We start from the raw sequence: 13027 nt of genomic DNA, 5'->3' as shown, positions 1-13027 counted from the left end.
CATATACATACAAAATTATATATATTGTTAATCAAAAATCCAAAGATATTTAAGAGTAATATGATATTAAACTAGCCTGGTATCGCCAGATTAATTTACTAATGCATTTAACCTATTAAATGTGACTTTGTTTACACAATGCTGCTGTTATTTTTCATGAAGAAAATTATTGTTTCTGTATTAACATTCTGAGGGGATTTTTTTTTGAATATGTCTGTGATTAGCAACAATATCAAACTAGATACATTGTATCAAACACTGCAGTGCTCCATAATACAGCAACAATAACCCCTGATTAAAGCCGGAAAAGCAGGAAAATAGCATAATTTTGCCCCATAGGACAAACATCACAAACTGGCTCAATCTGGTGGATTTTTTTTTTACAATTTTGAACCCAGGTCTTTAGATTAAAAGCCAGCTATGTATGTATCTATGATTTTATGCCATAATGGCTGTGGGGTCAAAAAATTGTGGTTTTAATGGGTTTCAGTTGGACATTTTTGTCCTTGAGTGTCTGATTGTCTGTATTTTGGGTAGCCAGTTTATTCTACACTTATTATGAGACTTTAATGCTACCAATGACTGATTGTATGTCGAATTGTCCATAAAGTTCATCCATTGTCTGCAATGATTTTTCTTATTTATAACAGTTGATTTTTGTTTACTTATAATTATTCAGTTTTGAAAACAGAGATTTATCTTTCAGCCAATGTATCCAGTACAGAGTGGTCTACTGTAGGCTGCATAAACATGAAAGGTAATCATAATTCAATTAAGATCAATATATTCTCTTGTGACAACAACGTTCTCAAAAAAATAGGGGGATACACCGATGATCTGAATAATTACCTCTATAAATACATTCCTGTTGAGCAAGAAATTATGTTTTGCTAATGCTCAGGAGTCAAAATTATCTGTGCATTTATATTGGTAGCTTATCATATATTGGTAGCATTTATATTGGTAGCATATAATAATTGGGTAACAGAAACCCAATAATTTGGGAAAATGGACTGTTGAGGGATTTGACTTATTTTAGAGGTTTCTCTTTTAAAGACAAAATCTAATTTTCTTCTTGAATGATGATGTTGTCTTTCGTTCATTAACCTGAAGAAAAGCAGTCTAATTTGATGTTTTTTTTTTTTTTTTAGCTATTTGAGCCAAAATAAAAGAGTCCTTAGAAAGAGACGCAGGACAGACAGAGAACATATCAAAGATAGAGTAAAATCATAACAAAGACGGATATTGTTCACAGATAACATACTGTTGTCTGAAACAGAACATTCAGAAGAAGTTATAAATGTAACACTGTCTCTCTAAAAAAAAGAAAGTAAAGTGGTGTGAATAATATGGTGCTTTGTGCTTTTCTTTGACACAGTATTCATGTTGTACAGTCGTGCCCCGAAGCCTTATCGTTAACCAAGCCCACTTAGAAATGTCAGAGGGGTCAACTGTCAGCGGAGCGTGTTTCCTGCTTTTAAGGAACCAGAGGTCTAAACATAGACGGAGCTCTATGTCAGTTTACATGATGACATGCAAATCTAACCTAGTTAGACTGTAAATTCACGCCTGGAGTTGCCACAGTTACATTGAGAGAAAACAGAGCCCTCGGGAACTCAGAGACAAGACTGTAAATCCTGTACTTGTATCTACCTATCAATTTAATAAGCTTTTAAAAAAAAGAAGCACTATGTAATAGTATTATATTATTCATCAAATTGTTACATAATTTAATCTGTCTAGGGGGCGGGGCTGTACAGTTTCTAGTCCAGCATATCAAGAAAAAAAAGTATTTTTTGTTGTTACGTTAGAGGAAATATTTTTCCCTTTTGTAACATATTTTTAAAACTCAGTTCTTATCATAACAGCCATATATGGATTCATTTTTAGAATCCTAATCTTTTCAATGCAAGCTTGTTTACATAATACCACCATAGTTTAAAATTATTTTTCAAAGTCTGGGATTAGCAACAACAATAATTTTGATGCAATTGTATTTTTTGTGCAGTGTAAAAACAAAACAAAACACTTGTTACCTTAGAGGATAGAAATGTCCTTTTGGTAATGTACATGGTTGCCCATAACGTTGGAATAAAATGTTTTTTTACCTCTTTCCATTAAATTAAAATGTGCAATATCTGTAAAATGCAAAGTAATTTCAGGAAACAAACAAACACAAATAGCAGAAATGTATGTATATAATGTGTATAGGATGCATGTAGATGTCTTTTTTTCTATATTCTTTATTCTGTTTTCCATATCTGTGTCTGTATCTTGAGCTGCTGTGACAACTAAATTCCCCCACTGCAGAATAAATAAAGTCATATCTTATCTTTTCTTATCTAATGTGATTCATTTTTGACAGATAGTTTATATCTTCTCAAAACTTTATCAATCAATCTCTTCCAACCATATCACAATGACAATGAAACCACAATTAACAGAGGATTGTGTCTGAAAACAAAATGATTCCAACTTTATGGGCGACCGTGTAAAAGCTATATATCTAAATGGGTTATAATGTAATTTAATCATTTTTTAAATTGTAAGATAAAAAAAATCTACCTGGAAATCAAAGTGTTATTCCTGTGATCTGTAAAGCTACTCTATGATTGTTCCATGTACAACCTAGATTCCATAAAAGTCTGGATGCTGTGTAAAACATACATAAGAACAGAATGCATCATATTCAGAGTTAATATTAACAGGCAGTTTGAACATAAATTAAAATGTCTTTGAGCAGTTTTCAATTGAATATATGCCACAAAGAACGATCAAATTATCACATTCTGTTTTATTTACATTTCAGACAGCATCAGAGAATCTGGTTCCTACATGTCCACTTGTTACTGTATTTTCGAGTTTTAGTTTATGTTTTAGATTGAGTTGATATAATATACATACATGCAGCCTCATCCACACTGAAATCACTGGATACAGTTTACCACAGTGCCTTATGTTTTATTACTGGGGATAGATCATCGTAAACTATATCAGAATCTCGGATGGTCTTCTCTCAGTGTTTGAAGGAAAAGACATTGCCTCTTTTTTATTTATAAGCCAATCCTCGACACATTATGCCTGTACTTCACTTCACCTCTAAAATGTAATCCACCAGTCAATATACACGTTCACAAGGAATTATATTCCCTACAATACCTCAGAGCAATACTGAGATTAGAAAATTAGCATTCAGATTTTTCACTCCTAACAAATGAGACAAAGCACAGCAAGTATAGAAACATTTGAAATGTCTGATTGCTGTACAGTAACTGATCTGTAGACAGTTTGTATTTATTGCTTGCCCACATCTTTGTTTTTGTTACTGCTATATATCTTTTATATAATTTGATCAATATTTTATTGACATTTTATATTTTTATTGTTGTATGTCTTGTTATTATGTTCTTTCACTGTTTTACTGCTGCATCATTCTGCCATTCATGTTGTTTTAATTGCTTTAATTGTTTTTCTTGCATTGTTGCAGTTTTTGTCATTTGTTTTTCTGCGTGTGTGACCTCAGGGTTCAATGATCAGTCAATTTTCCCTAAATAAAAAATGGATATCTCATTTAGCAGTACAGTATATGTACAGTACATGGATATTACCAGTGGTGGAATGTAACTAAGTACATTTACTCAAGTACTGTACTTAAGTACAATTTTGAGGTACTTGTACTTTACTTGAATATTTCCATTTTATGTAACTTTTTACTTCTACTCCACTACATTTTAGAGGTAAATATTGTCCTTTTTACTCCACTACATTTAGCTGACAGCTTTAGTTACTTTTCAAGTCGCGATTAAACATAAAAAACATGAGAAATTTAAATGATGACACACACAAAAAAATAAACCTCTAGCCCTATCTTTTCAAAATAAGACACTGCTTACATAAATGCATCAATAATAATAATAATCTTGTAATATATTTAGAATATATAAAACAATCTGAGTGACTCCACTCTGCATAACGAGTACTTTTACTTTTGATACTTCAAGTACATTTTGATGCTGATACTTTTGTACTTTTACTTCAGTAAGTTTTGAATGCAGGACTTTTACTTGTAGTGGAGTAATTTCACAGTGTGGTGTTAGTACTTTTACTTAAGTAATGGATCTGAATACTTTTTCCACCACTGGATATTACTGACTTTATTGATCAACTTGAATCAAATGTTTAAGACAAAATTGTTGTTGTGTTTTAACTATTTGTTCAAAGTCCTAAAACATGAACAAATAACTATACAGTACATCTGACACAAAACGAGCCCACTCTCACTGGACCCAGCCCGTGTGTGTGTGTGTGTGTGTGTGTGTGTGTGTGTGTGTGGAGAGGAAACATAAACTTACACAGTTCACACTGTCTGCCCTTGAACCCTGCTGCGCAGTCGCAGATGTAGGAGTCGCCTCCACTCGAACATGTACCCCCGTTCAGGCAGGGCAGACTGCGGCAGTCCTGTGGCAAATCTAAAAGACAACAGCTGCCATCAACATCCACAGTACAGAATGAGTCTGGAGCTCAAGTTTCAGGCGCACTACTCCACATTATCTACAGCTGTTACACCACTTCCTCCATCTTTTTTTTTTACCAATCTGCTTTCCTGAATGCAACATCCTGTCTTTCAAGGTCAGCATCCCTGCTGATATTTCAATCACAACTCGTGGAAAACACACAAAATTACACATCCAAAGACTAATAAGTAGCCCTTTTGTCCAACAGGACATTCATCTCAGCTGGGATCAATTACAAAGGCAGATGTGCCACCAAAACACCTACCAGGCTTCGTTCTTAAACCCTCTTCTTGAATCTCTAGTGCAAGGCTGATTTTGTTTGTTGTTTCTTCCATCTTCTCTAATTTAATTGGTGGGTCGGGTTCTGCAAGGCAAAAACATTTCCTGTCATGAATCAACTGAAAAAAAGACAAAATGCATGACAGCAAAATATAGACGTCATAGTAAGACACTTAAATTTTTGGTTTGGTGTACATTCCTCAGGCTGGAGCACTGAAACTTAAATAAATGGTCAAAATCATATTATGACATCATGGGTGTAACATCATTAAAGGGGCAGAACAACCCTAGAAAGGAAGCTGAGTCTCTAGAGCACATGATAACATCTGTAAAACAGTTTTTCTGTTCAGGCTATAGGCTATAAACCTCTGCACTGGGAAGCATTACATGAATAAAAAAGAAGGGAAACCCCACTACAGGGAAATTATTCTATGAAAAGAGACAAATAAGTTTATTCTGGGTTTATAAAAAGCTGCTAGATAAAGCAGTGTCAGATAATGTGGGTCTGTTTGTGTGATTGCAGAGTGTGCAGTTTATATTAGAGGACCACCTATATTTCATTCAGACAGCCCATTGGTTTGAGCCATATGGTTACAGGACTATGGCCTAAGTTATTCCATCTGTATCAAGATAAGCAAATAAGATTCTCTTTCATTGTTTAGACATCCTGAGCAAACCAGAACTGGTTCAATATGTTAGTGTGGGATGTTAGTTTAATAGATGTCAGAGCATGCAATAATGTCCGGCTGAAGTGATCCGGCTTTAAAAGCAGAGTGAATGACTTTACTGGGGAGTTATGTCAACATGGCAGCATCACTTTTTGTTGCAAATACTGTATATTATGGAAAAAAATTAGACTTAGCCTTGTGATGGAAAAAAAGATCCTGTAAGTCATCTAAATGCAAACTGAGTATCTCAAAAATAATGATGGAGTATGTTATATTAATGACTCAGAGTAATGACAAATTTTAAAAATAATAATGAAATATCGTAAAATAATGACTTAGTTTTAAAAATCATCAAAGTTTCTCAAAAATAATGACAAAGTATTTAGAAACTTTTCCAAAAAAATGAATTAGCATCTCAAAATAATGTGATTTTTTTTTTCAAATCAATTACTTAATATCCCCAAATGATTACTTTATATCCCGAAATACTGTAAATAGTATCCGCAAATAATGAATGACTCACAGTACCAGTCAAAAGTTTGGACACACCTTCTCATTCAATAGATTTTCTTTATTTTCATATTATTTTCTACATTGTGGATTCATATTTAAGACATCGAGACTATGAAAGAACACATATGGGACTATGTAGTAAACAAAAATGTCCAGAATATATTTAATATTTAAATATAAAGCCGTCATCAAACCAAAAGGTGGATACCTCGAAGAATCTAAAATGTAAAACATATTCTGGTTTGTTTGACTCTTTTCTGTTTACTACATAAGTTCATATGTGTTCTTCCATAGTTTTGATGCCTTCAGTATTAATTTACATATATTTTTTAAATTAATAAAAATAAAGAAAAAAAAACATTGGAGAAGGTGTGTCCATACTTTTGACTGGTACTGTATATTAAATTAATGAGACACCATCTCAAATGTCACTATTTTGAGACTGATTTCAAATCACACTGGCAGAAATGGGCTTCCATAGTACATAACACATGAAATGTTTTAGAAACATTGTCCGACAGTGTTAGCAGTGACTGCATTTACTTACTAGTACGATGCCGAATGCCTTTTCGTGGCAAGTGGGTGAACTTGGCTGTTATCTTTCCCCTTCTGTCAATGAGTTCTGTGTATCTGCGACATAGAACACAATGCAAACTATTTAGCATCTACAGTTAAATGACCAGATGGAAACAAAGTCACTGCTGTATATGTTATAAGTCTGTCATAAACACGTACCTTGGCAATTCCTCTGAATTCTCTGTTTCTGCTGTGCCTCCAAGGTCCTGAGGCTGAGATGGGGGAGGTGTTCGCCCGACCTGAGGCCTCTCTCTTCTCCCTGATCTTGCCCCCATTGGCACTGTGTAAAAGGACATATATGCAGAATCTGTTATAAAATGTAATTATACTGTATGTAATCATATGACATTAGATAGATTCAGTGGTGGAATGTAACTAAGTACATTTATTCAAGTACTGTACTTAAGTACAATTTTGAGGTACTTTTACTTTACTTGAGTATTTCCACATTTGTAACTTTATACTTCTACTTCAACACATTTTAGAGGTAAATATTGTACTTTTTACTCCACTACTTTTAGCTGACAGCTTTAATTACTTTTCAGGTCGAGATTTAACCTAAAAACATGATACATTTAAAGTGATTACGCATGTTTATAAATGAAACCACATAAAGTATAGTAAATAGTTCAAATAAGCCCTACAATGACAGGAGTAAAATGCTGCTTACATAAATGCACCAACAATAACAATCTAATAATATATTTAGAGCATAAAACAATCTGTGTGGGGCCGTTCTGCATAGTGAATATTTTTACTTTTGAAACTTTAAGTACATTTTGATGCTGCTAATTTTGTACTTTTACTTAAGTAAACGTTTTGAACGCAGGGCTTTTACTTGTAGTGGAGTAATTTCACAGTGAGGTATTAGTACTTTTACTTAAGTAAAGGATCTGAATGCTTTTTCCACCACTGGATAGATTCAATGAAGGCAAATTGTAAATTGAGAGAATACTACGGATGCCTTTTGGGCAGTGTCCACTTCAAATAAAAAGCGGGACATTAGAAGAAGAAGAAGAAGAAGATTACTTTATTAATCCCACAATGGGGAAATTCAACCTCTGCATTTAACCCATCCTTTTTTACACACAAGTGAACACATCATGCAAGGAGCAGTGGGCAGCACATTACTGCGCCCGGGACATGGCACCAACATTGTCAACACAGGAGACAAAATTCAAAAGCAACCTTCCACGGTAACATGAAAAGCAGTCATGATACTGAAATGAACATTTTCTCTCAGACACAGACACTCACAGGTAGTGAAGGCTAAGTGTTGAGGTATGCTGTGGACCTGTTCCTGCTTGGTGCTTTTGACGGATGTGAGAGCCACATAGTAGTGCTGCCCTGGCGTCAGTTCACGCAGGGTATACGATCCTAATTTCCCATTGGGCAGGAAGCGACTCCTGGTGTTCAAGCCTCGGGTCACGTTGACCACAAAGCCATCTGGGATGCTTCTCGGGTGGCGGCTCCAGGTGATCAGTGCTGAGTTAGTGGTCACATGTGACAGAGAGAGGTTCTGTGGGGGAAGAGGCCCTGAGGGAAAAACACATGTAGATGGTTAGATTGTTACATGGATAGCGTGAAAAGTGTTCTTATGTAGTTTATGCACACCTGGGGGTAAGAAAGGTTCAAATGGAGTGAGCAAAAACGGATGATTCATTATTTCAAAGCTCTAACCAGATCTAACTGACATCACTTTTGTTAATATAACTGAAACAAACATCAGTTTGTACATAAAAACCTTAGAATATCATAGAAAAGTTCATTTATGTCAGTAATTCATGCTAGCTTTGAACTGACCATGAATAGGCTTCTGTTGCTGGTTAGATTAAGGGTGATATAATGTCCTCAATAACAAAATATGTTCTCTGTTTGTGATGTTTGTATTTTTGTGAGATGGGGTGAAGGAAACACATAAAATGAAGGTTATTTATTTATTTATTTATTTTTAGCTCACTACTACTCACACAACTGTGTTGGCTAAATAAAAAACGTATAATAAGAGCATTTTATTTTCACAATAAATAAAATGTAATAACACATTTTTGACATCCAATTTATGAATTCTGTGGTGATGTGCCGATTGTAATTCTTAAACGAGAAATAATGCTAATACATCTAATCCGGCAGCCCCAGCAGAGGGGTTATCATGGTTCATATAACTTTTTGAATGATGATGTGTAACCTACTTGTGTAGAATTGCAGTGGTCCAGCTGAGTGGCTGGTGGATGGAAACTCATCTGGTCTGATTCCACTTTGAGTCAACACATCCACTGTGTACATCTGACCAGGGAGTAATGAACTGAGCAACAAAAAGAGCAGTGGTGGAAAAGTATTTAGATCCCTTACTTAAGTAAAAGTACCACACTGTGAAATGACTCCACTACAAGTAAAAGTCCTGCATTCAAAACTAACTGACGTAAAAGTACAAAAGTATCAGCCAAAGTACTCCTAATGCAGAATGGACCCACTCAGATTGTTATATATATTCCAAATATATTATAGGATTATTATTATTGGTGCAATTACAAAAGCGTTTTTAATTTATTAATGGAATAGGAATAATTTTCACTACTGAATATACTGTTATGTGGTTTAATAAAAAAAAAAAAGAAGTAATCTAATCACTTAAAATGTATCATGTTTTTATGTTAAATCTTGACCTGAAAAGCAACTAAAGCTGTCGGCTAAATGAAGTGGAGTGAAAAGTACAATATTTGCCTCACAATGTAGTGGAGTAGAAGTATAAAGTTACATAAACTATAAATACTCAATAAAGCACACATACCTCAAAATATATTAAGGTACAGTACTTGAGTAAATGTACTTAGTTACATTCCACCACTGAGAAAGAGGCACACAAAAAATTGCAGGACAGCAAACAAAGCAGCCTAATAATTCTCATAGAATTGTTAGAAGCCTCAAAATAGTAATAAAATAGTGCCCTCTAGTGGTTGAAAGCTATACAAAGCCATTCAAAGCGCAGCACTTCAGCACCATTTAGTGGACACATAGGATACTGCAGGTCTGTAAAATAAACTGAAATTCTGTGTTGTCAATGTTCTTTTTTAACACAGTGCAGAACCTGACCTGAAGGTATGCTCAGTGGTGCTTGTGTTGAGCACAGCAGTGTGAGCCTCACTGCCATCTGAAGGCAGCAGAGATACAAGCACCCTGCTGACTGCTGCATGACGAGCTGCCTGAACCAGCCAGCTCAGCCAAACCTGAGAGGAGGACACATTGACCACCTGCAGCTGCTCCACCCGCCGAGGTCCTAGCACAGAAACACACACACACACACACACACACACACATACACACACATGAAAATGAATGCAAGCATGCACATGTGCAAACAAACCCATGCGACTATGCAGATAGAAACCCTTTCCAGAACTCCTGAGAGGCAAGTGAGACAAATAAATCTGGTGATCCATTCCTGAGTCTGATCCAAATAGTTTTCATGTCTGAAGAACAGGTGAAAAATAGGTTTTGCCTGCATAATTTGGATAATTTAAGTTCCTTAAATTCTTGTATCCGTGAAACAGGTGGGGAAAAATGTTTCGCCAGGATAATTTTTCCTTTTTTTTCTCCACATGTAAAAACAGGTGAAAAAAAGGTTTTCTCTGGGTAATTCTTTCTTCTCAGGAGTGTGTAAAGAGTCAATTTGCAAAAACAGATACCGCTGTTGTCATTTATTTTACTAAATGATGTTCCAGTTCAGACTGTATCATTAAAAATGATCATATCTGTTCATATTTGGTCTAATCTACATAAAAAAAGGTCTATTTTCAATTCAGCAAAAAAAAAAAAATCACAACATCAACAGCCATATTTGTGAATTTTTCTGCTCTAAAATTAGTATTTGTCTTAAAAATCCCATATTGGCTGGGCTCTATTCTGAGCATCCTGCACATCCATTGCTGTTGTAAACAACCCAATCAATCACGTTGGGTTATTTTGATAAGCAATCTCAATGTTTTTCTCTGTAATATTATGTTTTTTATAGTGCACAAAGGAAATACAAAGGAATACCAATCAAATTAGTGTTTGTTTATTCATTTTGAGAATGATCAAGTCTTGTCTGTTTTTATAAATGAACTTTTTGTTTATTGTTGTAATACTCATTTGGGCCACAAGCCCTTGTGTTTCGAGATATTAAAAGTCACTTTGAAGGAAATAAATGTATGCTTTTTGTCCTAACATAAGGTTGTGGTGCACTTCAGCCTCCTGTGGCCAAAATGATTATTACAACAACACTTAGAACTTTTTTTCTCAATTGCCTCTCAGGGATTCTGTATCTTTCTTACTACTACAGCATTAAAGAGTGTGCTCACTGGTGCGTATTAGTGCGGTGGCAGGCTGGCTGTGGTCGTCACTGTTGGTGTTGCGTTTGATGGAGAAGGTGGAGATGTTGTAGAGTAGTCCAGGCACCAGCCCGCGCATGACGTGGCTGGACTGCTGCCTTTCCAGCAAGTCAGTTTTGGGTTTGCTCCAACCCGGGGGACCGTAAGTGACAAGGAAACCACTGATCAGGCTGTGTGAGGGCTCCGGCTCGTCCCAGCGCAGCTCCACCTCGTTCTCCTCCACACGCAGAACATGAAGACCAGAAGGGGGCAACAGGTCTGGGAACAGTGGCAACCTTACATGTCAAATTCATACATTAAATAATTACAGAGTTGTCTTTGCAATACAGAGAATGATGGGCTGACAAATCATTGATTTGGTGTGACTCTTACTGACCTTTCTCACAGTCTTTGCCTGTGTGTCCAGCTCTGCAAACACAGTTGTAGTTCCCTCTCTTGTCACTCCTGCATTGTCCACGGTTTCCACAAGGTTGCAGTACACATGGGTTCTCCACTTGGGGGTGACAAAGTCAAGCAGTTAGCACAATGCCGTTCACATCACAACTGAGTGCAGGTTGTGTAATTTAACTTTGTAAATCAATAAAACAGGCTTGTGGGGCAGTGCAAAGGACTTACACATCTGGCACTGGTCCCCAAAGAAGCCTTCTTTGCATACACACAAGTAACTCCGGGGTCTGTAACCCCGACACACACCTCCATTCAGACAGGGGTTGGACTCACACCCGTCCTGCTCTGCACACAGATATTCACAGTAGAATTAGATTGCTGTCCTGTATAATCTGTTTGTTCAAATGTCTCAGCTTTAAAAGCAACAAAACATGTTTAATTAACACTGTACCTAATTCACAGTTCTGGCCTTTGTAGCCTTGAGAACAATGACACAGGTAGGAACCAGGCTGGTCCTCACATGTACCCCCATTCTTGCAGGGGTCCGCCAGGCATTCATTGATATCTTAAAGGAGATGAAACACATATAGGAGCTACATATGTGTGCAAGTGCACTAAATTTAAGAATTTAAAGACACTAAATATGTTTCCTTTTAAATGTAGTGCTGTTTATCAATCTAGATCAGGGGTCAGCAACCTTTACTAACAAAAGAGCCACTATTGGCCAAAAAAAGAGATAAAATAGAGCCAAAACCTTATTTTCAGCCTTACAGTGAAGATAAAACAGCCTACCAAGTCTAAATTAGCCTACCAGCATCACTAATAGGTCATAATGAGCATTTCTTAATATGATTTTGTCAGCAACTCAAAACTTTTAGTTTTAGTTGACTAAAATGTTAAAACATTTTTATAATGTCATTTATAAGTGAAACATTTTAACAACTGAAGAAGAATACAAATTGCTTTGGCCCTACACCAACTTTGGTGCGGCTCAGCCGTCTGTAAGTGCACTATAGAAATAAATTTGACTTTGACAATGATAAAATGAAGATTGAAATGTAAAGAAATAACTGTTTCATTTCGTATAATTTTGTTGTCACAGCCACAGAGAACCAATGCAAATGGCCTGAAGAGCCACATGTGGCTTCGGAGCCTCAGGTTGTCTACCCCTGATCTAGATTGTTTGGTTGTGAGTTGCCGAGTGTTGGAGGTATCATTCGCAGAGATGTCTACTTCCCTTTCAATACAATGGAACTAGATGACACGCTTGTAGTGCTCATAGCACCAATATATTAAGACTCAATAGCAATGCCTCTTTCCAGAAGTCATGAACAGGTTACTCAAAATAATCCACAGACCTTGTTGTGGGCAGTTTTTCATGTCAGAACAATTTCTACTCTACCCATCAACCGTATCAACCGTATCATGGCACAGAAGTGAGCTTGAACCGCAAGATATAAACAGTTCCTACTCAGCTCTGCTATAACATTAGGTAGCTAAGTGGTGTTAGCATTATTAAACTAGGATAGAATAGAATAGAATAGAATAGAATAGAATCATCTTTATTGTCGTTGCACAAGACAACAAAATTTTGTTGGAGCAGTCCTCCAGCTGCACAGGAATATATAGTAGAAACATAAATACATACATATTATACAATAAAATAGTCCAAGTAGTAGTGTAATGTGTGTGTATGAAATGGGGAGAGAGGGAAGAACTG

General features: G+C 36.0%; 1 protein-coding gene across 2 annotated transcripts in view; it reads right to left on the bottom strand.

The window, feature by feature from the left end:
* sned1 (sushi, nidogen and EGF-like domains 1) overlaps positions 1–13027 on the bottom strand; it is a 35359-nt gene that overhangs the window by 1885 nt on the left and 20447 nt on the right. For both annotated transcript variants that reach the window (XM_059340594.1, XM_059340595.1), the window contains exons 18-28: positions 11759–11872; positions 11536–11652; positions 11297–11413; positions 10891–11178; positions 9644–9827; positions 8743–8855; positions 7808–8086; positions 6710–6830; positions 6522–6604; positions 4780–4878; positions 4353–4469 (exon numbers count right to left, since the gene is read on the bottom strand). In XM_059340594.1, the coding sequence (XP_059196577.1) occupies positions 4353–4469; positions 4780–4878; positions 6522–6604; positions 6710–6830; positions 7808–8086; positions 8743–8855; positions 9644–9827; positions 10891–11178; positions 11297–11413; positions 11536–11652; positions 11759–11872 (1632 nt within the window). The remainder of the gene's footprint in view (positions 1–4352; positions 4470–4779; positions 4879–6521; positions 6605–6709; positions 6831–7807; positions 8087–8742; positions 8856–9643; positions 9828–10890; positions 11179–11296; positions 11414–11535; positions 11653–11758; positions 11873–13027) is intronic.

This window comes from Centropristis striata, chromosome 9, assembly GCF_030273125.1.
Source record: "Centropristis striata isolate RG_2023a ecotype Rhode Island chromosome 9, C.striata_1.0, whole genome shotgun sequence".
Taxonomy (NCBI): Eukaryota; Metazoa; Chordata; class Actinopteri; order Perciformes; family Serranidae; genus Centropristis; species Centropristis striata.
Note: the sequence above shows the minus strand (reverse complement) of the source record. Positions and strands in the feature narration are given on the sequence as shown.